This window comes from Gastrolobium bilobum, unplaced genomic scaffold (genome assembly GCF_033153095.1).
Source record: "Gastrolobium bilobum isolate Gb01-03AN ecotype WA unplaced genomic scaffold, APGP_CSIRO_Gbil_v1 utg23244, whole genome shotgun sequence".
NCBI lineage: Eukaryota > Viridiplantae > Streptophyta > Magnoliopsida > Fabales > Fabaceae > Gastrolobium > Gastrolobium bilobum.
This window is the reverse complement of record NW_026899126.1, coordinates 21,660-46,315: the sequence shown is the minus strand read 5'-3', so window position 1 is coordinate 46,315 and position 24,656 is coordinate 21,660. Positions and strand designations below refer to the sequence as shown.

Here is a 24,656-nt window from a genome sequence, read left to right as displayed (position 1 = left end):
TTTTGTGCTTTTCTGTTCTTAAGGGATCTGCACCCTTAACATACGAAAATTGAAAAAGCAAGAATTATCAAATGAAAAACAAATACAAGGTTAAGTGCTGTAAACTTACCGTTATGTACATCCGGGAAAGGGTGAGACCCATTTATGGGTTGATAGATGGCCTTACTTTACTTTTGCAAGAGACTAATTAAAAGATTTGAGAACCGGTGACTTCCAAGTCACATAACAACAATTCCAACCATTGTGCCAAGGCTCCCTTCATCAGAAGTGAAAAACAAATAAAGACAAGAAATTATAATAAAACTGTGCTTTTATAAATAATAATCTAAAATTATTCATCGTAAAGCCCATCACCATAAAAAACGTTACCATTATCCTGATCAACCAAATATTTGCTCTTAGATTTTGCTAATTTGCTAAAATTCGAGGGTTTGTTAACTTTTTCTGCTTGCAACTGCAACACCTTCTCTGAAGGTTTCCGCTTTCTTTTCATGCGCCCTCCAGCATCATCTTCAAAAATAGAAAAAAAAAAGTGTATAATTATTATTAAAGGCCTCATAAGAGGGACAAACCCATATCAGAAAAATGCACACATTTCACTCACAACTCTACCACCAACTGGTAAATGCAGAGGGGAACATTAATACAGTTACACCCTCTAACAGGTCGTTTGGCCTTAAACAGTAATTAACGCATTAAAGCTACATGTAATTATCCCATTGCTGTTAATAATAGAGACAATGTAGTTAGATAGTTGCAAATTCCAAACTCAACCCCGTGAAATAAATTTGCTGGCAAAGTTACAAATTGGTGATTCAAAATCTTCTATATATTGCAAACATATAATACAAGGCATGATGTTACCTTCAAGAGGACTTGACACATGATTCATCGCATGGCCATTTGGTCCAGCTTCTTCCCAAAGAGGGGATCCAGTGTTATTGCTATCCACCAACCTCGAAGAACTTTCTACACATTTCTCTTGTTGCTCGGGAGCATCACGACTAAGAGTTGCTGGCAAGAAACATAGCTCTTCGTGAGACATATCAGAATCACTGAAAGCAGCATCTTTCTCCAAATATACAATGTCAACTTCCTCATCTTCATTAACATAAGATCCTTTCACCTGCAAGCATATGACGTCAGAAAAGGACAGACGATAAGAAAGTAGGACGTGATGACCAATCTAATACCATTTTACCTTCTCAGTCTCGGGAATCAGATCAAATTCATCTTCACGGTCTACATCCTCCTCATTTTCCTCTAGCTCTTTGAAATCAGGAGCAAATGCACTCCACTTCTCAGTATAATCTTTTGCCCATATATAAACTAAGCCATTCAGGGAAACAGATACAACAATAGGATGTACAGGATGCCACACTAAATCTATAAGAGCTTCCTTAGGTCCTTCAAGGATTTTGACAAGATGCCCAGCTCTGTCCCATATGTAAATTGTGCTCTCCTTTGCTAGCAGAACCACCAACTACCCACTCAGCTGAAACAGGGCACTTTCCAGTGCACCTTCGTAATGGAATCTTGAAATTCCCGGAATGAAGTTAAACATTTTGATCCAACAGCCTTCAACTTCTCAATATTGTTTAGATCATTGAGGCTCTCACCAAATTCATCAAGGGCTCTAACTTCATCTTTTAGAGGCAGAAGGTTTTCATATATCCTTATTATTCGATCATTTGAATTTGTGAGCAGATACTGCCCATTTCTGCTGAACCCAATGTTCTTTATGACAGAGCCACCAGAGATTGGAACCATGGCATGCACTTTGCCATCTTTGTAATCAATGACAAGAATTTCCCCTTTTGAGTTTCCCACGTAAACCAAATTCCCATAGTTATTAAAACAAGCAGCAGTTGGTGTGATGGAGGTATTTCCGTCAGAACACTTCTTGCATGAAGGAGGCGTTGGTACATCGCATGTCTCTGAGACAGAAACTTTAACCAAAGTTGTGTTTCCCATATTCAGGTCAACAATCATTGGAGCACATGATAGAGGACGTGCTAGGCAGAGAGATGGGGTAAAGGAACCTGGGTGAAGACGAGCTTGTAGAGGGTTTTGTTGCAAAACTACTCGTGTTATATTCTTACCACTCATAACATCCCACAATGTTAACGACTTATCAGCAGCAGATACAAATTGGAGAAGAACTTCCATCTTCGCAAAGCACTTTAGCAATGCCCCTGGTTTCAAAATCCCAAATAACACAACTTCCGTCATTGCACCCAGCTGGTTCAATGGAGCAAATCAGATCAGAAGTTAGAAAAATGATACGGCAGAATAACTCCAATAAACATTTCATAGGAGTTCATCACTTGCTATAAGATTTACCCAACCCAAAATTGAAGCATGAAAATGAATTACTACAGAAACATAAAGAAATCCACTGATAATAATTGCTCTTGAATCTAATCTCAGAAGCAAAAGACATAAATTTCCTAAATAAAATCTATTGAGAATGGTTTCTCAAAATAGTTAAAACTTAGGATGCTTTTCCAAACTGGTAAATGAAATATAAAAAAATAGAACAAACAATGGATTTTGCTAGTACATAATCCAAGTGGATGATTTTAAAACATGAACTTCATAAAAGTTGCTCCATCATAAAGGGGAAAAAGTTGAGATGAGAACCAGATCAGAGAAGGTTCAGGAAGAGTTTGATACATTATAACCTCTTACCTGACAGTCATATTTTAGTTTGAGTCTTTGATGTTGAATCATTCATACCATGATTTTTCCAGTACATATGGCAATTTAACCATTAAACATAACATTGAGCAGAGCTTGCATAGAAAGTTAACTTATTTTCTAATATGAAGTTTAGAGATTAACCTGGAAAACAATGAAATGAATTGAACTATCTATAAAATGGCAATGTAACTATCAGCCATGTTATTGAGTATTACTTGCATGCAAAGTCAGCTTATATTCTCCAAACAAAGATTCAAGAACTGCAAATAGAAAAAGACAAAAGAGTAAACCAGCTGCTGTCCTTTCTTGAACAGCAAAGCCAAATGCAAACATACCCATTACTACCTCATAAAATTTCTCCAGTATTAAGGTGAAGTCAACATCAACCACATCATTTATACCACGTTCATCCAGTACATAAAGCAATTACAATGATAAGGCAATCATCTTTTAAGCCATTGGCCATAACTTGCAACATTACTATGTTAAGGCAAAATGTATGCATACCTGTTACAAAATTTCTCCATTACCGAGCCCATGACAGAAAAACAAAGCCAAAACAGACTAATGCCACGTGGGATACAGCAAAAACACCCTCTATCTACACTCTAAGTAAGACTAATGCCCTTCCCTTTTCTGGGTCATCATGGAAAAGTGATTTATGCACTAAAGTTTGTTACTTTAACCTTGAAATTGATCTTAAAAAATAGACAAATCAGTTATTACCCAACAACCCATTTTTCTAAAATCAGATTATTTGCATAGAAACAGGAAACACAAAACAAAAAGACAAAAACTTTGCAAATAAATGGCAAGAAAATGCATAAAAGGAGGATACCCAGAAATGATCACAGCACCAGTTGAGTACAATGAGAGACAAAAAAAATAGGAGGGAGAGAGGGAGAGCACTTACCAGCAAGAAGGGTACCGCGACTATTAAAGGCAATGCATTTCATGCAGCAATGTTCCAAGTACTCCTCTATCACTTCGGGGAAATGACCCTTGCAATGGATCTTCAATACGGTGCACAGAGAATGTCAGAAAAAACAAAAACAACAAAAGAAAACAAGTTGAGGTGCAAAATAGAACAAAGGGTATCGAAAAGAAGAAAACAAACCAATGATGGAGGCGTTCATCGTTCCTAGAGGCTCAAGGCGCTGCAAAACTGGAAGGGAAATTTCCGATGGAACACAAGAATATAACATGTTACAACCAATCAATCTCACTCGTTACGGTTATGCTGATGATTATATTTATTTTCATCTTTTGGATGGTTATGATTCTTCATATTTAAAGTGAAAGCATTAACTATGAAAAATCATAACCATACAAAGGTGAAAATAAATATAAAGTATTAAATTTTGGAAATCATTACCATACAAAGATAGAAATAAATATAACCGTTGCATCAACATAATTGATGATCTAACGGTGAGATTGATTGATAGTAACTTGGTAGTAACATAACTTGCTTGTTACAATATTCTTCCCTAATAAATAAAACCCCGTCGAAATGTCCTTTTATTTGGTAAATAAAACAAGGGTTACCGCGAACTAAAGTCTTTTACAAAGAATCGTAGGTTAAAAAAATGGAGTGCAACCATGAAGTCTAAAAGGTTAGTGATGGAGGCATTGGGAGAGAGGAAGAGGACTTGCTGGAACGGAGTGTAAGGAAAACGAAGGAGATCTACATAAAGGATACCAATATGGAGGAGAATTTTTCTAAATCTCAGGAGTCCATTAAGGAAAAAGAGGAACAAGCAACCAAAGGGAGGAGACTTGTTTCATACAAGGACATAGTCCTACAACTTAATGGTGAGGATGACAAAACCCATGAAGAAGAAGAGGAATGGTTAGCTGAGGATGAGGAAGACCAAATAGGGGAGGACACTCCAAACCATCAGGAGAACCCTCTCTGCGCGGTTTACCACTTTTCTAAAAAACAACATAAAGAAGACTGCAAAAAATGGAGTAAGGCCCTGTTTACCATTTTTCTAAAAAACAACATAGAGAAGACAATAAAAAATAGAGTAAGGCATTGATCATAAAGCTGTTGGGAAAAAAAACTGAACAACCGATTTCTGAGGGCTAGACTTCAAAGACTCTGGCAGGGAAATTTGAAGTGATTGATCTGGACAATGGCTATATCCTCATCAACTTACATGAAGACAAGGATTACCAACACGTACTGCATGAAGGTCCTTGGATTGTTATGGACCATTACGTGGTTGTGCAAAGATGGAGGCCAATGTTTGGCCCCTATGATGAACAAGTAAAAAGAATGGTTGTGTGGGCAAGGATTCCAAGGTTACCATTAAAGTTCTACTCGACTCAACATCTTTGGAAGATAGTCAACCTGCTTGGTAGAACTCTCAAAGTGGACAAGAACTCCTTCCGTAAGTCAGACAGTGGAGGAGGAGAGTACACAGAGAAGGCTAGATATGCTAGAATATATGTTGAGGTAGATTTACGTAAGAGTTTCATCTCTCAATTCCAACTCTTGGACAAGACCCTGAATGTAGCTTATGAAGGACTCCACTTAATGTGCTTTGGCTGTGGTAGATATGGGCATAGACAAGACATGTGCAGTGGAAGCAACTTAGCTATGGGAAATAGAGGCCCGGCTAGATATTGGGGAATGCAATAGTGTGATTGATTGGTTAGCCTCTCAGGCTTATAAGCACAGCTGGGTTGTAAAGATTTGGGAAGCTCTTCCCCCTGAGTGTTGGGCTCTTCTGCAAAATGATATCATGGGTGTTGATCACTCTCGCATGTGCGGTAGCTAGCTCATTTTAGTTTTATTTTTGTTGTCTGTTTTTTAGTTCCCTTCTGTTTTCCAAAAAAAAAAAAGTGCCAAATGCAAACATACCCGTTAGTGCCTCGTACAATTTCTCCAACGATCAGGTGAAGTCAACATCAACCACTTATTGTAGAAATACAAATGTGCCCTTATATTGTAAAGGCATTATCGTCATTTTGGGGTTTTAAAACTCCCTCACTCGCTCCTCACTTTGTACAAGAGAAAACAACTCACTTCTTGATCTCTTAATCCCGCGATTCTGCTCTTATTCACTGACAGAAGCAAACCTTCTCCCTCTGCGTGACTCTGGCTCTCTCTCTCTCTCTCTCTCTCCTTTATAGGTATTTTTTCTGACATCTTATCTACATTGACCGCAGAAAAAGCGAACCCTTCTTTTATTGCTTTTTTTTTTCTGGCTTCCGTCTGTCGTAGCTTTTCATTTCTTTTTCTTGGTTCTAATTTTTTATTGCCTCTATTTTTTCTCTGGGTTCTATCTGTCCTATATATTCTTTCTCGCTCTCTCTATTTGTTTTACTGGCACTTTTTCTTTTATGGTTTATGTCTTAGCTTTTTATTTCTACTAATGTATTACCCGTGCGTTGCACGGAGGAAAAAAATTTGATTTGCTTGTCTCGTAAAAACTAACGCAACACATGCAAGATGCTGAACCTACATTTGTGATCTTTTATCCTCTTAGGAATGAATTAGTAATAATCTACAAATGAAATTATGAAAAAAATAACACATGAACATGTGAGTACAAATAAAAAGTGTCATAACAATACATCCATATATTGATGACGATGGAATATTGTTTGTTCAAAAATAGCAGTTAACAATATACCATGTGTGCATGAAAAGCGATTCCTGCATAAGAAAAAAAAAAGTAGCAGTTAATAAAATCAAACGTTAACGAATATAAATAAAAAACACTTCATTGCCATTTTTTTTTGTCTTTACCTGTACCAAGCAGTGATGTTATCTCATAATAGACAGAAGGAAATTCACGACATTAATCTTTGAAATACTTCATTGTAAACTATATTAAGGGTACTATTTGTAACACAATCGTTTTCATCAAGTATCAATATCTTCAATTCATGCTTGCTCTTTACTCTAGACAGTGCCACATATAATTGCCCATGAGTGAAGACAGGCTTGGGGAGATAAATTGCAACATGAGAAAGAGATTGTCCTTAGCTCTTATTGATAGTCATGGCAAATGAAACAATAAGGGAGAATTGTCTTCTTTGGAAATTTATAGGAAATGTGTGACTTGATGGGCTCATCGTCATTCTAGGGATTAACACAATTTCACCTATATTGCTTCCTGTAAAGAACAATTGTCTCAACAACATGATTCCCCAATTTTGTAATGAGTAGCCTTGTGCCATTGCATAAACCTCTGGACTGATCAATATTTCTCAATAGCATTACTGAAACTTTAACCTTCAAGGTTAATTTATGATCAGAAATCCTCGAACACGATAATGTATTTAAGATCTCGGGTGTGAATCCATCATCTTCAACGGAGGAAGCCAATCTTGCTTCAGAATTTTATCAGAACTCAAAAATGTCCTTTCTTCACCAGGAATCATCGACATCAGGTGCTCGTTCAGCATAGCAACATCGGACAATTTAGGGGTTAAGATAACACGTTCTTTGGAAAACGTTGGATTTAAAAAATTATTCAAGAGATTCGGATAAACAAAATTAACCATATCTGAAACAGGATAATCTGATTCTGTAATCAATAATTCATCTGGAATTGTTATTATATATTCTCCGTTTTCATCATCTCCAAGATCATCATCCCCAACTTTAAGTAGCCACTTTGAAAATTCTTTTATTTCCTTCACATCATGAGTGGTACTTCCAAAATTAAGACGCATGTCCTTGGTCAAAGTTAATAAATGACAATGAGACTATAGATGAGAAGAATTTATGGTTGTGTAGACACCAAAAATTGTCCAGGTATTTCAAATAAAAAAATAAAAAAAAATATTGAAAAGAAACAAACGTGTGGAGAGGTAATGAGGAAGGCCTCGAGCCTTGCTCCTATCCCTATCAATCATATGTTCTTCTGCAAGGAAAGATTTTTAGTTTGAACAAGGCACCGCCACTACAAGTCACACTTAGCCCACTCGTTAGAAGAAAAGAAGAGAGAAACAAAAATGGAAGTTTGAAAGGATGTTCATATGGTCTAAACGTAGAACCATTGTAATATACTGAAGAACTTATTATCCACCAGGTAAAGGATGCAAGCTTTTTTCTTCTTCTATAAAAACCAGAGCGCATAGCAAGGAGAGGGGAGAAGATTTTTTTTTTTATGGATTCTGATTACTCTTGAAAAAAAAGGAATACGAAAAAATAAACCCAAGTTTCTTCAGAAGCAAATCAGTCCCAAATTTCTTGAACCCAAAATCCTTCAAACCCAAATCCAAAAAAAAACTAACAGCCAACTGTAGGTCACCGCCGCACCGCCACAAGCACCGTGGAACCACCGTGGGTGATCGAAGAACCAACGTGGGCCGCCATCGCCAGCCACTGCGCCTCCACCACAAGCACCAGCAGCCAGCCGCCGCACCGCGCCACCGTCGGATCACCACGAGCTCCATCTACACGCGCACACCACTTCACCACGGAACACACGATTTTGCTAACTCATTTTTTTTCCTTCACACAGGTAAAGCCGCCGACAACCTTCCTGCCTCTAGTTTACGGTTTCTGGTCCTAGTTTTGAAAAAGATTGAAGTATTACATTTGAGTAAAGCATTCAATTGGGTTTTGGTCAACTAAGCCATTAAAGTATGGCTGGTCATTTTTTTTCTTAAAAAAGAAAAAAAAGGCATGGGCTTATCAATTTTTTTTCTTAATAAAGGTACACTTGGTAAAGCCCATTATCCGTGGGCTGTTTGATTTTTATTTAGAAATAAATAAATTTTTGTTATAGTATAATATTCTGAAAAATAAAAGTATAAATTTAGTTCATAAAATAGGCAAACTATTAATTAAAATTAAATAGAAGTCAAATGTGAATAAAATAATATATATATTTCCAGTATTGTCTATTGGTGGACGGCTCTTATGGATTTTTTTTAACTTAGTGTTGATACAATCAATTATTTTGTCATAAAAATTATAAAAGAAAGATTTACAAAATTTTTAAAATTTAAAGTTTGTTTTAATCCATAGCAATGATTTACAACGTTGATGTATGGTCTTCCATCCTCAAGTGTTGTAAATATCATATAGATATACGTATAGCTATGCTATCTTATATCCTGTGCAACGTGGATTCATTTTATAAATTAAATATTTTCTCTCAAGATTTCAAAAAGTCAAAAAAAATCAAAATTACAAATCTAATAGATTTTATTTTAAAATATCCTAGCAACAAATTATAACGTTGATGTATGGTCTTCTATCCTCAAGTGTTGTAATCTTCATAAGAATGTATGAGTAGCACTGCTACCTTAAATTCTGAGCTAAGATGGATCCCTTTTTTTTCAAAATTAAAAACTTTTCAAAATTAATAATATTTTCCTTCAAAATCTTTTCAAATATTAAAATCTACCAATCCGCAAATATTTTTTACAGAACGACGTAGCTTTGAGTTCCCTATTGTACTGAGGGATACGTCGGAGCGGGATCTTTCCCGTCAAGCACAAAAATAAATTTTTAAAAATTTGTTTTGTTTTCATTTATCAATTTAGTTCAATTCTTTGGGGTGAAATAAATATTTAAAATTTTATCAATGATTTGCACAATTAATATAAGGTAACCGTTTTTTTTTTAACGGACGGTGTAGGGTGCTAATACCTTTCCTATTCGTAATCGACTCTCGAATCCATTTTATATTTCAAAGACCAGTTTTCTCAAATAAAAGGGTTTTTCCAATATTTTTCCAAATAAACTTTGGTGGCGACTCCATTGTTTTTAAACCTTCAATTTCTTTCGCTGTCACGTCGCGATCCGGTTGCGACAGGTTGCATTTACTATCTTCTTTCTGCTGCCATGAGGAATGACAGGTAATATTTGCCGAAAGTCACCTCCTAGAACAACAATTTTTCCACCAAATGGCATATCAACACAGCTCGTGTTAGAAAATCTAAGGACAACTCTAAGTGTTCTATCCAGAGCCTCAAAACAAAATCTATGCACCATTGGTGCTTCATCCCAAATGATTAACTTCGTTTTTGACAGCAACTCTGCTATAGTAGAATTTGGCTTTATATTACACGTTGAATCTTCATTGATCTGAATAGGAATACGAAATCTAGAATATGTTGTTCGTCCTCCTGGAAGCAGAAGGGAAGCAATTCTGCTAGAAGCAACATTAAGTACTATTTCAGCTTTTAATCTAACAGATGCTAAAAGAGTATTCCAAATAAATATTTTTCCTGTACCACCAAATCCATATAGAAAGAATAACCCTCATTTACCTGCTGTAACTGCCGAAATGATTTTGTCATAAACAACTCTCTGCTCATCAGTGAGGGAATTAAATAGTCTTTCATGCTCTTCTCCTAATGAAAATCTGTCATACATTAATTCATGAACCACTAATCGATTCTGCATATCAAGCAACGATTCACTGGTGATGAGAGACATTGACGGGTAATCAGAGAGGCATTTACCATTGCTCTGCAGCACCTTATCAATTTGAGCAAGTGTTATGTTTTTTATACTTTCTTCTGTAAGAAGTGCATCTAAAAAAACCATAAAATACAAAGAAAAAAAAACTTAAAATTAACAAAGAGAAAGATATAAAGGAAAGAACAAAACCGAAATAAATAATAAAGCAACATATGCTGAATTCGGGTAAAAAAATAGCGAATTAAACAGTAAAGCAACATATATTGATTTCGGTTTTTAAAAAATATAAATGCGTTAAATATTATCATAACATGTACCTTGACGCCCTATTCTTTTCCTATCCCGATAATGGACGTCGTCGGATAAAAATTTCCAACACTCTTCCCAAACTTTTTCAGGCCTGTGCATTGAGTTGGCAAATAACAATAGAGCAAACAGAGATCTAAGATATGTAGCAGAACCCCATGAACTTGCCTCTTTAATTGCATCAATATACTCATTGTCATCATCTAGAAGTTCCAAAGAATAGCAGGCATCCTTAAATGTAGGAAAAAACACGCCATTGATTGTTCTAAGATCTTCAGAACTAGTACACCCCCTTTGAAAAGTAAGCAACGTGCGAAGATAGGAATCTTCTCCATTATTGGCAGAAAAATGATTTATTCTCCCAATTGAAAATCCCACTTTTCTAGGTTTCCATTCATGAGTTTGGTCTTTGTAAACAAATTCAGTCGGGTACTCTGCATAAGTTAGATGCCTACCTTCTGGATATTTTTTATTTGCATGCTTCCAAGACTCAAAGATTGATAGTCTAGACTCCGCCCTTGTCTTGACATCAGAAATCGAAGCATTATCACTGAAAATAATGTTCTTTTCATTAGGCAGGTGAAATGGCAATCTCTGAACAGGGGGTACCTGGAATGAATGTCAAATCCAAAAATTCTCCAAGCAGCTTCACATGCGGAGACATACCTGTAATAAATAAATAATTAAAACAACAAAGTTGAAAAATCATGAAAGAAGACACGTCAATTTTTGGGAGAAGCAAAATCAGATCAGAGATAATTTTGAGTACCTGCAATCATAAAATATTTTGATTTCATCTTCTGCATGATGTACGACAGCTGTCACTCTATCATTCCCTTTGTGAATGTATTTAAAAAGATATTTAATGGCACTTCTCTGGCATCATTTTCAACACCATTTTTGTTCACAACTCTCGCATTATTTCGTCTCTTATAATGAGGGAATCCATCATCATCAATAGAAGTACGGGAGAAAAAGTTTTTTGGAAATTTTTTTGAACACCGTCCGTCATTCATGCAAGGAAATTTGTAATTTTCAGGACCACATGGACCATGTATCATGTAATTTATGACAGCTTGAAACAGCAAAGGATTGGAATCCTTGTCAGGAATTTCTGCTGAAATCAATTTATCAATATCAAGAGCACTTTCAGGCATGTTTGAAAGGTGCAAGAATAGAAAAATATGAGCATGAGGTAGTCCGCGCTTTTGGAATTCCATTCTACAAACATCTGTTACATTGACCAAAATGCAACAACAATAATGATAAGAAAATAACAATGTTATAGACAGATTTATTGCATGTCATGATAAATTCCCTTAAAACTCGATTTAAGTTATGAATAAAAAATAAATAAGTTTAGCATATACTTACTGTTAGTATATGGATGTCCTAGAGACAATCTTTTAATTAGATTAGGACATATGTGGACCTTTGTATTGTCGCAAATAAATAAAAGCACTATTTATCCTGTTTCATATTTTGTCTCAATATTACTGTTAATATTTTATATGAGTAACTGGATAAACCCCTTGGAATAAAATAGGTATCTCTTAAGTATCTGTGATGAGATCACGATCATGAGGATTCAAGGATACTGGATATTTATTCCTAATTTTATGTTCCTAGTCTAGAGACACTGAGAATGGGGATCAGTGATCTCGGGTAAGACTAGCACGACTTATCTACTTGTATTTGGATGCAAGGTAAAGACCTCATGAGCTACAGATATGGAGATGTCTTAGCTAAAGTCGTGGGTGGATCTATAAGGGTATAGCTCGCACTGAACAGACCCACAAAAGAGACTCGATGAGGAAATCTCACAGAGAGTATCATTAGAGTAGTCTCTTTATATTTGGGTATGTCTTTCCTTAAACCAGAAATTATTACCTAGACTGTGTTCTAGAAGGCATGCTTTGACTGTATACCTCGTCTGCCGGAAACATGGAGACTCATAGGTATACTGTTGGGCTTATCCTGAAAGAGCACAGGGCTAGGGTGATAAGCTGAAAGAATTCATCAAATCTCTGTGAGAGATTAGGTTATCTGTAAACCGGAGAAATCGGGATGACATTTACAGGGACTCAGGAATCTATGCATAGTAAAAGAGATAATGAGATGATCTGCCTTTAGAGTCAGTAAATTGAAGATTCCCTATTTCGAATAAAGCTTACCCTAAACTGCAAGGGTTGATACGCTTCCTTACCCTAGGTTTTATGGGAAGGTAACCGAGATGAAAAGAAATACATACGATAACCAAATATGTGTAATAGGATGATCAAGTCATTAATCTAACTAGCTCTGGGGCAACAAAACATTGCTAGTGCTCTGTGTTGTCATTAAATGAGTTGTGGGCTTGTTAGGCCCGAGCCCATTTATGTCAGTGGCTATGTTGGACCTAATGGGTCACACACTAACACCTTAATGTCATGATGATATAGCATTAAAGGTATTGGGCCTAATAATGGTTGTTAGCCCAAGATGAAGTTTGGAAGCCCACCTAAGAGGGAGAGGGCGCATGGTATTGTTAATGAGCTTGGATGGTCCAAGACATTACTAATTAATTTAATTAGTTAAATTAATTATCAAAAATTTAAATTTTGAATTTGAATTTTGAAATTTGAATTTTGAATTTGAATTTTGAAATTCCAATTTTGAATTTGAAATTTGAATTTTGAATTTTGAATTTGAAATTTGAAATTTGAATTTTGAATTTTGAATTTGAAATTTGAATTTGAATTTGAAATTTGAATTTGAATTTAGAATTTAAATGTTTGAACGTTTGAATTTAAATGTTTGAATTCAAATTTGAATTGGCTATGAAAAGTTGTTTCATAACAAAAGGATAAGATGAGATCTTGTTGGAACAAATCCCTTGTATCAAGAGAAGATCTATGGAGATCTCCAAGGGCTGATTTGGGGCGCCATTTTGGTGGGAGATGATTGTCATCTTGTCAAACCAACAAGCTCCAATCAGATTTGGTTGTTGAGAGAATCAGTGAGTTAGTTGGTTCAAACTTGAATGCAACAGCTCAAATGTATCTGAACCCTTTTTGGGCTGAATAGGGGCGCATGAATTGGTGGTCATATCATGACCATTGGTTTAGAATTTTGACTAGATAAAGACCTAGTCTTATGAGGATTCAAAAGGGAGGTTGTTGGGATTTTTGAATTGCAACAACTCCACCTTTGTCTCAGTCACTTGTGTGCCACTTTCATTATAAGTAAAGTAAAAATTCTGATTTAATACACTAATTCTCTCCCTCTCTTGTGCGCCTAGTTGGTGAGTTCCTCCTTAAGGTTTTTCAAAAGAACCTAGTCAATTCTTCTATATACCATTCCTACTCTTGTGAAGTTTTCATGCTGGAGACTTCACTCTTCCAAACACATATACCTAACCTCCTTCTTCACCCATTGAGCGCATAGCAAGCCTCTCTGTGGTGGTCAATTGGTGGCTTTCAAGAAAGCGTTCTTGCATCTTGACGTGGGTGGTGTGGATCAACGTTAGAGGGTTTGAACCCTTCAAACCTAACATTGATCGTCTTGGAGTTTTGAACTCACAAATAAAGGTAACATCACATGCCATAAAGCATGATTCTTGATTGCATGTGTAATTCCGCATATGAAAAATTTTGTTTTTCCCTCTCACATGCTACGGCCTTCAAGGCCATTTTACTTTCACTTACATGCAATAACTTTGCCAAGAACATTTTGTTTCCTCAGATCATGTAACAATTCGTCCAATTTTAACTTGAATACTCTGCATAGAATATCAGAGCATGGTTACTAAAGAATTGAGAAATTCCACTGGTTCATTCTTATAGGGAAAGTAACAGATGCGCAGATTGGTTATCTAAGTACCCTCTAGATCATCCATTACAAAATAGTTTTTGTTCTTTTTTCTTCCCCTCCACCTGGGATTTGGTTATTGTACTTAGCTGATTTTTCTAAGATTTGCTCTATGCGTAGAATTACTTTTGTTTAATTTCTGTGGGGTTTGTCCCCTACAGTTTACCAAAAAAAAAAACGATCAATAAGGCATTGTTTTCAAAAATATTATAAATTTATATTATTTAAAAAATAAGCAAGTGAATAATACTTTTTTTGTATTAAAAGGTTTGTGATGATCGTGTTCTCAAATGCATTAATGCCCCATTGAAATCTCATTCGATTAAACAAGAGTCACCAAATAAAGATATATACATGTTCAATCGAGAAAAAGTCTTGGAGATAATGATGTAAGATAATATTTAATATTTTTATTTGGAAATGATGACATTTTTTTGAATATAAAATTTCTTTATGTAAGTATAGTTTTTCTCAAAAAATTATCTAAAAATTACATTTTTTTCTTACATTTTAAAACTTACATAAAATATTTACCAAAAAAAAAAAACTTACATAAAATATAATTCTCAAATACTTTGAGATGATGCCCCTAATTTTGTTGCATTTTCTTATACATGTCTCCTAATTTGTAGCTTAATTTAACATTAGTTAATACTGTTATTTACTTGCTAAGGGAGGTCTATAATGAATTTTAAACTAAAACTACTCTATAGTTTAATTAATAATGTCAAATAACCACTTTTAGTTTATTGAAATATATTGAGTAATAACAAGAAAAGTTAAAATATTCTTTTGATATATTGATATAGTTTATATTTTTAGGTCAGCCTCTTAACAATTTTAGTCTGTCAATGAAGCTTACCTAAGAGGTGAGTATTTAAATACAAAACAACATTCCATGAAAGCAAGAGAAAAATCAGAGATGGCTCATGAGCTTAACTATAAGGCAGCGACAATAATTTTAAATATATATTATAACTAGTTAGCTGACATCTATGAAGCACCGATAATTCAAAAACTCTGACGTGTCGTGTCCGACACTACAACACGTGTTGTAGAGACTCAAGGAAATGTTCAAAGGTTGCGTTGTGTTATGTTTTTAGTTCCAATTATTAGATTCGTTAGATTACGATTACCATTTTATTGAGTTTAATATAAATATTTGAGATATCTTATGTTTCTTTGCAAAATTGATGGGTATTATAAGTTTAACTTCATTTTTTGTTAAATTATTGAGTATTAAATATAATATACATTATATAAAATAAAAATAATATTTAATACCAAAACGTGTCCTAACGTGTCAAAATCTAACAGTTTTTAGAATTAAGGTGTCAGAGTGTCCTGTTGTATTGTGTCTCGTGCCCCGTGTCGATATTGGTGCTACATAGCCTGACATGGCAAGGGAATGTGAGTGATAGGGGTTTAGTTAGCTGACGTGGGAAATAAGTATGTAAGCATAAATAGTAGTTATTGGTGTAACGAAGGATTTATTGATGAAATAAGAAAGACTTGATTTCGTTATTCGGTTATAGAGACCTTTTCTGTATCACGAAACCATTATGATTCTACCCATTCCCTCCAAACCCTTCTGATCTAAAACAAAGCATATTGACAAACGTCACTTCAACCCAAAACCTTAAGGCATTGGTATCAGAGCAAGACTTCCGCTAACAACTCTAAGTGAGGAGCGAAGCCATGTCCGACGCAAACCCTCAAGGGACCAGTACTGGAAAGAAGTTGGTAATTTCTGACCAGCGATCAGCCTCTATCTGAGAAATGCAGATGGACCAGGTATTCTGTTGAGCAACGTGGTGCTGAAGGGAGAAACAAATTGTGATGTGTGGGCTAATGCCATGAAAAACGCCCTCAAATCCAAGAACAGAGTTGGATTTATCAGTGGTGATGTGAAAGAACCTCCGAAAGTGAAGTCGATGAGTCTTTTGCTTGGACACAATGCAATTCGATGCTTAATAGCTGGATCCACAATACAATTGATCTGCAGTTGCAACCTTATATTTAGTATTTCGACACAGCAAAGGAACTTTGGGAAGACATGAAAAAGAGATATTCAGTTGCGAATTATAACACCCCGTATATATCCGTCAATGTTATCATACTATCGTATTAAGCTGTGCTTAATTAAAAATACGGAATATCTATTTCTTTTCAATTATGAAGTCATTATCATTACCAACTTGCTTATTATTCAATTAATAAAAAATCGCCTGTGTGTAATTGCAATAAAACAGCTAATTGAAATACCTCATCAATTAAATAACATAATGTATGTCTCTAGCCACGGAGCTACAACACGTAGACCGGACCCACTAGCAATTTAGACAATTCAACTCAAAAGTACTAACAACATAGTGGCATGGACAACTCTCATGCTCACCCAAATAAGGCAACAAAGCCCAACATAAGTCTCAACATCAACAACATAAAGATAAAAGCGGAAAACATAAACAACATCCAATCCAGTCATGCCAATATATAACATATAATAGCAATAATCATCAGCTAAGCTCTGGCCTCCTGCCGCCAGAGGCATCAGTTCCCATACTACCTGAACCTGAAATAAGCATTGCCCAAACGTGGGGTGAGATCTCTAAACAAGAAATCTCAGTAAGGCAAAGGGTCCTCGAGGATCTTCCACCCCAAGCTCACTTACATGTGCAATATAAGTTCAAAAGCAGTTTATCATCATCAGTTCTAAAATAGTGCAATGCAGCAGATAATCATGTCATGTGTATCAATTCTATTCTACTGGCCAGAGAAATGCAAGATTTATATACGTCTAATACCCACAAATAGTGCAAGATGCTACTTGCATCCACCCCGGATCACTGTCTTGTATGACGCCGCATACTCAGGCTTACCGTCAAGATGGAACAACACATTCATATTAAAAGCCATTACACATAAAGCTCAACAACATTTCAAATATCCAAAGCATGTAACACAACATGCATATAACCATACCCCATGGGACATGGTAGAACCACAACATGGCTAAACCGAGGACACGAAATCTTACCTTGCAAGCTAACTACCCAAAGCCAAGAGTCCACAAGCTCAAGTCCAAACACAGCAGAATCATAATCTGATATGGACCAACAATACATCAACAATCATACTCTACAAGTATACAACATAAAGACAACACATATTCATTACGTTTTACGTCTTAAGGCTTCTCACCAAGCCATAAGACCTTAATCCCATGATTCTGACTTGCATTAATTAATTACAGAAGTTCAACTTCCTCAAACTAGGGTACACAAACCCATAGATAAGTTCTAGATGAACAGTACACTACTGTTTCTCGAAAACCCAGAATATCCAGATATTCCTCGGGGGCATATCCGGATATCATATATCCGGATATCACTCTAGAAATATCCGGATATCAATATCCGGATATCCAGATCCCCATATCCGGATATCCAATATCCGGATATTTTACGAGCAGATATCCGGATATTACACGACAGAATGCAGTTTCTGCATTTCGCGAAGATATCCTTCCAAGGTTCCATTTTTAACACTTAAACACGTTAAAGCATGCATTTTTATACCCTCATAGGTTTACATACGAGCTGGTTACTTGCTTAACCCATTTACATGCAAAGATATCACCTTTAAACCATTAAAACTCATGATCAAGGTTAGGCAACTCACCCAAAGCTCATAACAGAGGCAAGGGGCTGCTCTTGGAGCTCACAACCAGCTCACAAGGTTCTGACTTGGTCCCAAAACGAAAATGACACACCAAGGTTGGTTCTTTCTTCACAGGAAGCTCCTTGAAGCTCACAATGCCACTACAATGGCTCAACAACCCCTAACCTCCAAAGTCAGCAACAAACACTCCCCAAACAGAGGTCACAAACTCAGAATGATACTCTCCACACCCCTCCAAAGCCAACTCTCACAAGCTACAAGTGTTTAGGAGAAGAATTTGTGAAGGAAATGACCCCAAAGCTCAAGAACAAGGTGAAGAAGCCATGGAATAGTGTTTAAGAAAACTGGTTAGCCACCCTCCACGCAGAGAATTCTGAATGCCTAGGGTTTTGTGCCTTAACAAGACTATATATAGTCACTTAACAAATTAACACACAGTATTAGCTTTTATTGCTACGCTTAGCATTTTAATCCCAAACTCAGGATTCTTAACCTACTCAATTTTACAAGAATTATCATATTTTTCTTATATTTTTCGGAGCACCTTTCCGGTACGCGCTTTTCATAGCCAGTACCAGTTTCTGGCACCAGTTCTCATTATTTTAACTTGAAACTCGTTTTACAAGTCCTATATGTTATTCTAGTAATTATCATGCACTTATAATAATATTCTGTGATACTTTTTTGGTACGCATTTATAACGACTAGCAGAACCGGTATCTGCACTTTTCGTCAGAAAAGCAACTTTCAGCATTATTACTCACTTACTATAATTATTAGAGCCTCATAATAATTATTAGGGTCAATTATGGAATTATCTCATTAAATTCATAATTAACTGATTAATTTCCTTAATTAACGGTGCAGGTTCTTACATTCACCCCACTTTTTTAGGATTTTGTCCTCAAAATCAGAATATACCTGTCTCGGAAATCTGGATACTGTCGGAGAAGCTTGTCCTCTCGCTCCCAGGTACACTCCTCAGGAGTCCTTCCTGACCATTGCACTTTGACCATCGGAATGATCTTGCTCCTCAACTGCTTCTCTCCACGATCGAGAATCTTGAGTGGTCCGACGGGAGTTTTCAAGTTCTCCCGAACATCCACATCATCAGGCTGCACTACGTGCGAAGGATCCACTACATACTTGCGAAATTGAGACACGTGAAACACGTCGTGGATATTGGCCAAGTTCGGAGGCAAGGCAAGCAGGTAGGCAACAGGTCCTACTCTACCAAGAATCTGGTATGGCCCAATAAACCGCGGGCTCAGCTTCCTCACTCTGAGTGCCCGTCCAACACCGGTGACAGGTGAAAATCTCACAAGCACGTGATCACCTTCGCTGAACTCCAGTGGACGATGCTTGACATCGTAGTAACTCTTCTCGCGATTCTGCGCCTGCTTCAGCTTTTCTCTGATCATCTGGATCTGCTGGGTAGTATCTTGAACAAAGTCCAAGCCTAACAACTCTTTATCTCCAACCTCAGATCAGCAGGTAGGTGTACGACACCTCCTACCGTACAACGCCTCGTAGGGTGCCATGCCCAGGTAAGCATGGAAACTGTTGTTATACGAAAACTCCACCAACGGAAGGTACCTATCCCATGCCGAGCCCTACTCCAACGTGCAAGCCCGCAACATGTCCTCCAAGGTCTGGATAGTCCGCTTAGTCTGTCCATCAATCTGAGGTGATAGGCTGTACTCAATCTCAACTGAGTACCAAAAGCTCCCTGCAGCGCCTCCCAGAACCGAGATGTGAACTTCGGGTCCCTATCACTGATGATACTCTCGGGCACCTTGTGAAGCCTCACGATCAAGCTAACATACAGTTTGGCCAACTGCTCAGTGGTAAAGCTCACCTTCACTGGAAGGAAATGGGCAGACTTCGTCAGTCTGTCCACAATGACCCATATAGAGTCACAGAAAACCTGAGTCTTCGGCAAACCCACAACGAAGTCCATGGAAATGCTCTCCCATTTCCATTCCGGAATCTCAAGAGGTTGAAGTTTACCAGATGGCTTCTGGTGTTCAATCTTCACTTTCTGACAGATCAAACACTTGGACACATACACAGCTAGGTCCTTCTTCATTCCTGGCCACCAGAAATTCCTTTTTAGGTCTTGGTACATCTTTGTAGCACCAGGGTGAATAGTAAACTGTCCCTTATGGGCCTCCCCCATAACCTCATCGGTCAAAGGACCTCGAGGAATCAAAACACGCTTCTGAAACAACAGAAGTCCATCCTCATTCCAAGACACACCATCTTGGTTCTTCACGTAGTCGAGACACTCTCTCTGCACTTGCGCTTCGTGGATGTTCTCCATAAGCTCATTCCTGACTCTCACAGTCTCCATCTCGAGAAGTGCACCCCCAAACAAGGAAGTCACCTTCAAGTCTCGAAACTTCTCTATGATGTCGAAGTCACCCATAGACAAACTGGATAGACTCACGGATTTCCGACTCAAAGCATCAACAACCACATTGGCCTTGCCAGGATGGTACTTCAACTCAAAGTCGTAGTCCTTCAGAAATTCTATCCATCTCTTCTGCCTCATGTTCAGCTCCTTCTGATCAAACAGATACTTCAAGCTCTTGTGGTCACTGAACACGGCAAACTGCATATTGAACAGGTAATGCCTCCAAATCTTGAAAGAAAACACAATCGCAACCAACTCCAAATCATGAGTCAGGTAGTTCTCCTCATAAGGCTTCAACTGCCTCGAAGCAAAAGCAATAGCTCTACCAGACTGCATCAACAAACAACCCAACCCCTTTCCGGAGGCATCACAATAAAGCTCAAACTGCTCCTCAGGATCAGGAAGGACCAACACAGGTGAAGTAGTCAATCTCTCTTTCAACTCCTGAAAGCACGCCTCACACTCGTGAGTCCACACAAATGGAGTCTCATTTCGGGTAAGGCGAGTCAAAGGGAGAACCATCGTGGAGAAACCCTTGATGAACCTCCGATAGTAACCTGCCAAACCTAAGAAGCTCCTCACCACCGTAACTGTCTTGGCCCTCTCCCAATCCAGCACAGCCTCAATCTTGTTGGGATCCACTGCAACTCCATCAGCTGAAATCACATGCCCAGAAACTTGACTGATTTGAGCACAGCCTCAAACTTGTTGGGATCCAGAACATTTCGATTTTTTAATGTAAAACTGATGAGCTTTAAGTATGGATAATACTACCCGTAGGTGTTGTAAATGGTCCTTCATAGAAGAACTGTAGATGAGAATATCATCAAGGAAAACAGCCACAAACTTGCGCAGGCAGGGTTGCAATATGATATTCATGGTTGCTTGGAAGGTGGATGGAGCATTTGTCAAGCCAAATGGCATGACTAAAAACTCATAGTGACCTTGGTGAGTTCTAAAAGCAGTCTTATGGACATCATCTGGACTCATTCTGATTTGATGATATCCTGCTCGAAGATCTAGCTTAGAAAAAATTGTGGAACCTCCAAGTTCATCCATCAACTCATCAGCCGTTGGTATGGGGAATCTGTCCCTGATAGTAATGCTGTTCAATGCTCTAAAATCGATGCAAAATCGCCAGGAACCATCCTTTTTCTTAACTAAGAGGACTGGGGAAGAGAAAGGACTGGTACTGGTACGAATAAATCCTGAATCCAACATCATCTTCACCTGTTTTTCAATTTCTCCTTTCTGAAAGTGAGGATATCTGTATGGTCTCACATTCACTGGTGCTGAATTTGGTTGTAAATGTATTTGATGATCAAGCTGTCGATGGGGTGGCAATTCTGTAGGTTCTTGAAAGAGTGTATCAAACTCATTGATCAAAATGGTTACTTCTGTGTGAACTGCAGGAACAGTAGTGGTTGTATTCATATCTATAACAGATAATTGGAATAAGGAAGCTACCTGTCCTTGCTGTTTTATTTTCTTAAACTGATTGAAAGAAATGGAAGTAGTGTGCTTATCTCCTTGCAGTCGAATAGATTCTCCTTCCCAAGAAAATTCCATTGATAATTTTTGATAGTCCAGTACAATAGGTCCCAGCAGCTGCAACCATTGAACCCCAAGTACCAAATCTGCACCCTGAATAGATAACACATAACAGTCTACAAGGAAAACATGCTGTTGTACTTGGACTGGTACTGCAGAACAAAATCCTTCACACTTAAGGATTTGACCATTACCCACCATGACATCAAATTGCTTGTCATTCAGTATAGGTAGCTGAAGATCTGAGACTACTCGAGGTTGGACAAAATTGTGAGTACTTCCACCATCAACTAACAAAACGATTTCTGATTTCCCAATAAAACCATTAAAACGTAATGTCTGAGGAACTACAAAACCAGATAAAGCATGCATACTGATTTGTGGTGTATCCATCTCAATTGGTTCCATATGTAAGGGTGGAGGATCTTCAATGTATTCATGAGTTGAAAGAGTCCCACAATCAACATTCTCTTCATCAGGAATTATCAGCAGATGCACGAAAGCTTTGCATTTGTGACCTTTGAAATATTTCTCCCCACAATAAAAACACAAGTTCTTGTCTCTCCTTTCTTGCATCTGGCTTTGGGTAAGTTTATGGGTCAGAGGCTGATTTTGGGTAGGTGTGGTATTTGGAACAAAAGGTTTAGTTGTGTTTGTTGTTTGATGAAAACGTGATTGTAGTGTAGGTAATAATGGAGGGTAAGAGGAATGTAATTTTGGTGGGTTAGTTTTGAGGAGTAGTTTGGATTCGTGGATCTTAGCTAAAGACATTGCATGGGATAAGGAAGAAGGTCTAAAAGCAGAAACATCATGTTGGATATCTTTTTTTAATCCTGAAATGAAACAACTCACCAGAAAGGATTCAGATAAACCATCAACCTGGTTGGACAAGTGTTCAAACTGTTCCTGGTATTCCAATACCGTTCCTGTTTGCAGCAATTTGGTCAATTGACCTTGATAATCTTCCATTTTGGAAGGACCAAATCGGATCTGCAATGATTGCAGAAATTTGGGCCATGAATCAATGGTGGAGTTCTTGTGGAACCACTGGTACCATTTTAAGGCCTTGCCTTCAAAGTAAAAAGGAGCAATCTTCAATCGCTGTTCCTCTTCCATATCATAGAAATCAAAAAATTGGTTGATTTTGTAGATCCAACCCTGTGGATCAACTAATCCATCATACCGTGAAACCTTGAGCCTCAAGTTCTTCGCTGCTGCATGATCTTTGGATGCATGTGGTTGATTTGTGGAACCACTCGGTGATGATTGTTTGTCTCTGTAGTTATCAAAAATGGCATCCAGTTTACAAGTTATTTCCTGAAAACGCTTGTTCATATGCTCCTTCAACACATCGATTTCAGCTTGTGTGTTCTCCCACCTATCCTCCATGGGTCGCGAACGAGTTTCAGGAGCCATTGTTCAAGATGAAAGCACCAATTGGTAGAGAGTGTCTCTACTATTAGGGAAAATCAACAGAATTGGGGAAGAGAAGCAAGAAATCAGAAAATGAAGATGAGAAAAGAATGCTTAGGTTTATTGAATTTCATCAAAAGATACAATGTTTATCCTCCTCTGTATTTTTATACTCCCACTACTTCTAACCACCTTTCCCACTAACTCTACCTTTCTTTACACGTTACTTTCAATACAACAATGTGTAACTACCTAATGTCTACATGTCATCTCTGAACCTTATTGGTATTTTCTTCACACGTGTCCCTTTCCTTTGTGCAATACTTTGTTCTTTTATTTGCTCCTCCTCTTCTAATTGCTCTTCTTCTGTTACTATTGTATCACTATGTGGCAGTGAGCAACATCAGAAATCCTCTACCATGGACACTTGCAGCAATTCTCCTCGATGACAGTAATAACCGGACTTGCAGTGGTTGGTGACTGAGTGTAAAAAAAAAAAGGGCTATGGTGGTGCGATAGTTGGCAACGGCGGGGGTTACAGCAAAAGCTTTTTTTTTCTTAGAAAATACTCATTTTTTGGCTTGGTTCGTCTTCCTTTCTTTTTGCTTCTGAGAGGTGTTCTCTTTTTTATAACCTGAAGTTAGCTAACCAAAAAAATCCCTTTTTTTCCCGTTCAGTCTCCCTTTTTAAACTTCTTCAATGCTCCCCCTAAAAACCAGCGTCCCTTCCTTTGTTCTGTATCTTTTCGTTAGCTTTATAGGATAAAAAAAGAACCAAACTTTATTACATTATCTGAGAGGTAAACAGAAGGAGCCTTGCTGAATTGAGCATGGGTCTTCTCCAAACTCCATTTTAGTGCACTGCTCCTCTGCTTCTATGTGTCCATCTCTGAACCATTCTTATTTTGTCTACCTGATATCTTACTTTTCAGCAAAGTATGCAACGTACACCAGTGAAGTATCTTTGTGCCCAAAACGTATGCCAGTGGAGAACTCTTTTGCAGTGGCGGTCTCTTGTGCAGAGCTTTTCCTCTTGAAACGACAATATGACTAGCTTAGGAAAAGAGAGAAATGTAGTTACTCTGCTTACGATGCAAGTAATAGTTAGGGGTAGTTTTCTTCTTTTGTTCATTTTTTTATATTTTATTTTATTATTTAATTACTACTTTTATTTTTTATTTTTTATTTTTAAAATAGGAGTTCACAATAATTTTTTTTAAAAAGATATTTGGGATAAAATCAGGTGTTCACACTCCCCAAGGAGACACACTCGGCCGAATGAAATCTTTCGCCGAAAGATCCTCAATATGTTTCTTCAGCTCAGCCAACTCCGGTG

At 37.3% G+C, this 24,656-nt stretch overlaps 2 protein-coding genes and 1 pseudogene across 2 annotated transcripts; all 3 read right to left on the bottom strand.

The window, feature by feature from the left end:
* Positions 1–331: 331 nt before the first annotated feature.
* On the bottom strand, positions 332–3,839 carry LOC133287505 (protein RBL-like; annotated as a pseudogene).
* A 5,627-nt stretch (positions 3,840–9,466) lies between these two features.
* LOC133287508 (uncharacterized) lies at positions 9,467–11,565 on the bottom strand. Its single transcript, XM_061485137.1, has 4 exons — positions 11,281–11,565; positions 10,420–11,017; positions 9,949–10,215; positions 9,467–9,906 (listed from the first exon to the last, which is right to left on the bottom strand). Exons 1-4 carry the CDS (start codon positions 11,563–11,565, stop codon positions 9,467–9,469), a joined length of 1,590 nt encoding a protein of 529 aa, XP_061341121.1.
* Positions 11,566–21,056: 9,491 nt separating this feature from the next.
* On the bottom strand, positions 21,057–23,324 carry LOC133287507 (uncharacterized). Its single transcript, XM_061485136.1, has one exon. The coding sequence runs from the start codon at positions 23,322–23,324 to the stop codon at positions 21,057–21,059; it is 2,268 nt and encodes a 755-aa protein (XP_061341120.1).
* Positions 23,325–24,656: the final 1,332 nt, after the last annotated feature.

Excerpts from the sequence above, each read along its gene's own strand:
- LOC133287508 (XM_061485137.1), bottom strand. The coding sequence starts at position 11,565 with ATGCCTGAAAGTGCTCTTGATATTGATAAATTGATTTCAGCAGAAATT. Across the intron at positions 10,216-10,419 it reads GAAAAGAATAGGGCGTCAAG|ATGCACTTCTTACAGAAGAA; the intron begins GTACATGTTATG and ends TGGTTTTTTTAG. Across the intron at positions 9,907-9,948 it reads CATTTCGGCAGTTACAGCAG|GAAAAATATTTATTTGGAAT; the intron begins GTAAATGAGGGT and ends TTGGTGGTACAG.
- LOC133287507 (XM_061485136.1), bottom strand. The coding sequence starts at position 23,324 with ATGGCTCCTGAAACTCGTTCGCGACCCATGGAGGATAGGTGGGAGAAC.